The 2,321-nt window shown below is 35.8% G+C and overlaps 2 protein-coding genes across 2 annotated transcripts in view; one reads left to right on the top strand and one right to left on the bottom strand.

Moving 5' to 3' along the window:
- The window catches only part of LOC104743202 (ATP phosphoribosyltransferase 2, chloroplastic), a gene marked incomplete at its 5' end in the record, with an annotated part of 4,099 nt that extends 3,724 nt beyond the window's left edge, over positions 1-375 (top strand). Inside the window, one exon of the mRNA XM_019236066.1 lies at positions 62-375. Within this exon, the coding sequence (XP_019091611.1) occupies positions 62-157 (96 nt within the window). The remainder of the gene's footprint in view (positions 1-61) is intronic.
- Positions 671-2,310, bottom strand: LOC104739577 (tRNA pseudouridine synthase A-like). Its single transcript, XM_010459981.1, has 4 exons — positions 2,112-2,310; positions 1,338-1,607; positions 1,063-1,123; positions 671-959 (listed from the first exon to the last, which is right to left on the bottom strand). The coding sequence occupies exons 1-4, from the start codon at positions 2,187-2,189 to the stop codon at positions 862-864; spliced, it is 507 nt and encodes a 168-aa protein (XP_010458283.1). The 5' UTR covers positions 2,190-2,310; the 3' UTR covers positions 671-861.

The raw sequence follows: 2,321 nt of genomic DNA on the forward strand, positions 1-2,321 counted from the left end.
AGTCTTTCGTCTCGAATCTCAGAAGTTTCGTTAAGTAATGTGTCATGAAATGTGATTTCAGGTGGGAGGAAGTGGAGTACTGGTGTCACCTCTAACATACATTTTTGATGAAGAAACTCCCAGATGGAGTCAGCTTCTAAGTAACCTCGGCCTTTGATGCTGCTTCACATGACTGAGATAGATACTCCGATGTTTAGTCAAGATGCATTCGTCTCTTTGGTCAGAGGTGGCCTCTTTCAAGCCTTTCAGATAGTAGTCAACTTAAAAGCCAATTTTCTCAAATTAAAATTCATTTTCATTTTCTAAACAGTTGGAATACCCATGGAGGTTATTTAAAAGTATTAGCTTATTGAATAAATTGGTATTCACGAGTCACGAACCATAAGAAAAAAACAGATTGGTTCAAAGAAAAAAAACTGCTTCTTTCATCATTAGCGTTCAGTTTTAGAAAAATATGAACCTCTAAACTTGTTTTTTTTCTTTTGAACGCGATGGTTTCCAAATAATATTGCAGTATTCTCTCTTAAAACGAAATATAAATTCATCTATTTCTCTATAAATATTTATAAATTCTATATATTAAAATATATTTTAATTTATTATAATTAGAGTAAAATTACAAAAAAAATTAATAATCATATTATATGAATTATTTCTATTAAAGTGAAGAAATAAAATAGAAAATTATTATTGGAAATTATGGTAAAAAAGTAGAAGAAAAATTGAACATTTTATAATATATTAATGTAAGAAAGATTCGAATGGCGTCCGGAACTGTAGTATATAAGATTCAGCTTCTGAACGGAATCCATTCTGGTGACTCCTCACCCATTGTTGCGGAAATGAAGTGAACTTCAGTCTTCACGGAAACTCGTATTTGACACGGGCAAGATATAGACCAGAAGCAGGAGCCATGGGTTTGGTTGCAGCCACTGTCTTCTCCTCCAGGATTCGTTCAACTGAAGCAAATTCATAGATAACCCCAATAAGGCAGTTAAACATCCTTCAATTCTAATCAAACCTACAACTGTAAACTCTCTGAAGAAAGAGACAGCAACATACCGTCTGCAACCGTCAATTCTCCAGTGCCTACGCATTTTAGTACTCCTACAAGCAGTCGAACCTGCACATCATAAAGACACTGTAAATCAACAGACCACAAAGAGCAGCACAATTCATCCCTTTCATTTTCAAATCAAATTGATACATTTCTTATTCGAAGTTCCGCATACAACAAAAAGAGGATATGTGGACAACTATTACTATGTGTATCGATAAAAAGACTACAATTGATACACGTGATCTACCAAGAGAGACAATGAATAAAAAACTCAAACCTGGTGGTACAGAAAACCGCGGGAACGCGCTGTAACTACATAGCAGCGGTGCCGTCTCCTTGCACCAAAAGAATCACCATCTGTAGACCCGTTCACTTCTTCAACATTGGTAGCAACACCAACAGTCTCAGTCTTGGGTTGACCGGAACATGCGAGAGGATCTCCATTGTTTAGGTTACTCCACGCCCTCTCCGTGATAGATGGAAAGTATGGAGTTGATGGTACTTCAGTAACATTTAGTTCATCTAAAGATCTCACAGGTGACTTTGCCTGCATAACAACAACTCGTCAAAAGAGTTAACAGATTTCTGGAAGAACACTAGTCTACACATAACAGTAACTTCTTTTTAGATGCAGACCACAAGCTATCTTCCCTTTTCTGTATATCACCGAGACGAAAGGATACATATGTATATTAATTTAAAGAATCAAGATTAACATCTACTGACTACAATAAAAACTGAATTTGCGAGAGTGCTTTGGGGCGCTGTTATAACTGAGAATACTAGAAAGGATTAAGGAACAAGCTATTGCCATAACAGATCAGGATTACAAAAATTCATTCTAAGGAGAGATTAATCTGCTAGAGTTATCATATATTCATACTATCTCACAAACACAAACAAATATTCAAGGTCTACCAAGCCACAAATAAGATGCATTGATCAGGGATTCTGTGAAGAATATGTCCAACCATTCAGAACATTTCATATTGATAGTGTTAGTGTATGACATAAAGAGATGTTTAAACAAAGACATAAAAAGAAATTTGACCTGGCAACCAGCTGCCCTGAAGGAGCTAAAATCGTGAGTTCCAACAAGACCTTTACATGCTTCCTGCGCACCAATCATTGATGATGTCGTTAAGAGTTTTTTTTATTCTTACTATAGTTAAGGAGTGAGGACTCATCTTTCAAGGGAAAATAATATTTTTGGATCAGTGCTGATATGGATGCTGACAATACAGTAGTATGCAAACCTGCA

This window comes from Camelina sativa, chromosome 14 (genome assembly GCF_000633955.1).
Source record: "Camelina sativa cultivar DH55 chromosome 14, Cs, whole genome shotgun sequence".
Taxonomy (NCBI): Eukaryota; Viridiplantae; Streptophyta; class Magnoliopsida; order Brassicales; family Brassicaceae; genus Camelina; species Camelina sativa.

Excerpts from the sequence above, each read along its gene's own strand:
- LOC104739577 (XM_010459981.1), bottom strand. The coding sequence starts at position 2,189 with ATGATTGGTGCGCAGGAAGCATGTAAAGGTCTTGTTGGAACTCACGAT. Across the intron at positions 1,608-2,111 it reads TCAGGGCAGCTGGTTGCCAG|GCAAAGTCACCTGTGAGATC; the intron begins GTCAAATTTCTT and ends GTTGTTATGCAG. Across the intron at positions 1,124-1,337 it reads GCGGTTTTCTGTACCACCAG|GTTCGACTGCTTGTAGGAGT; the intron begins GTTTGAGTTTTT and ends TATGATGTGCAG.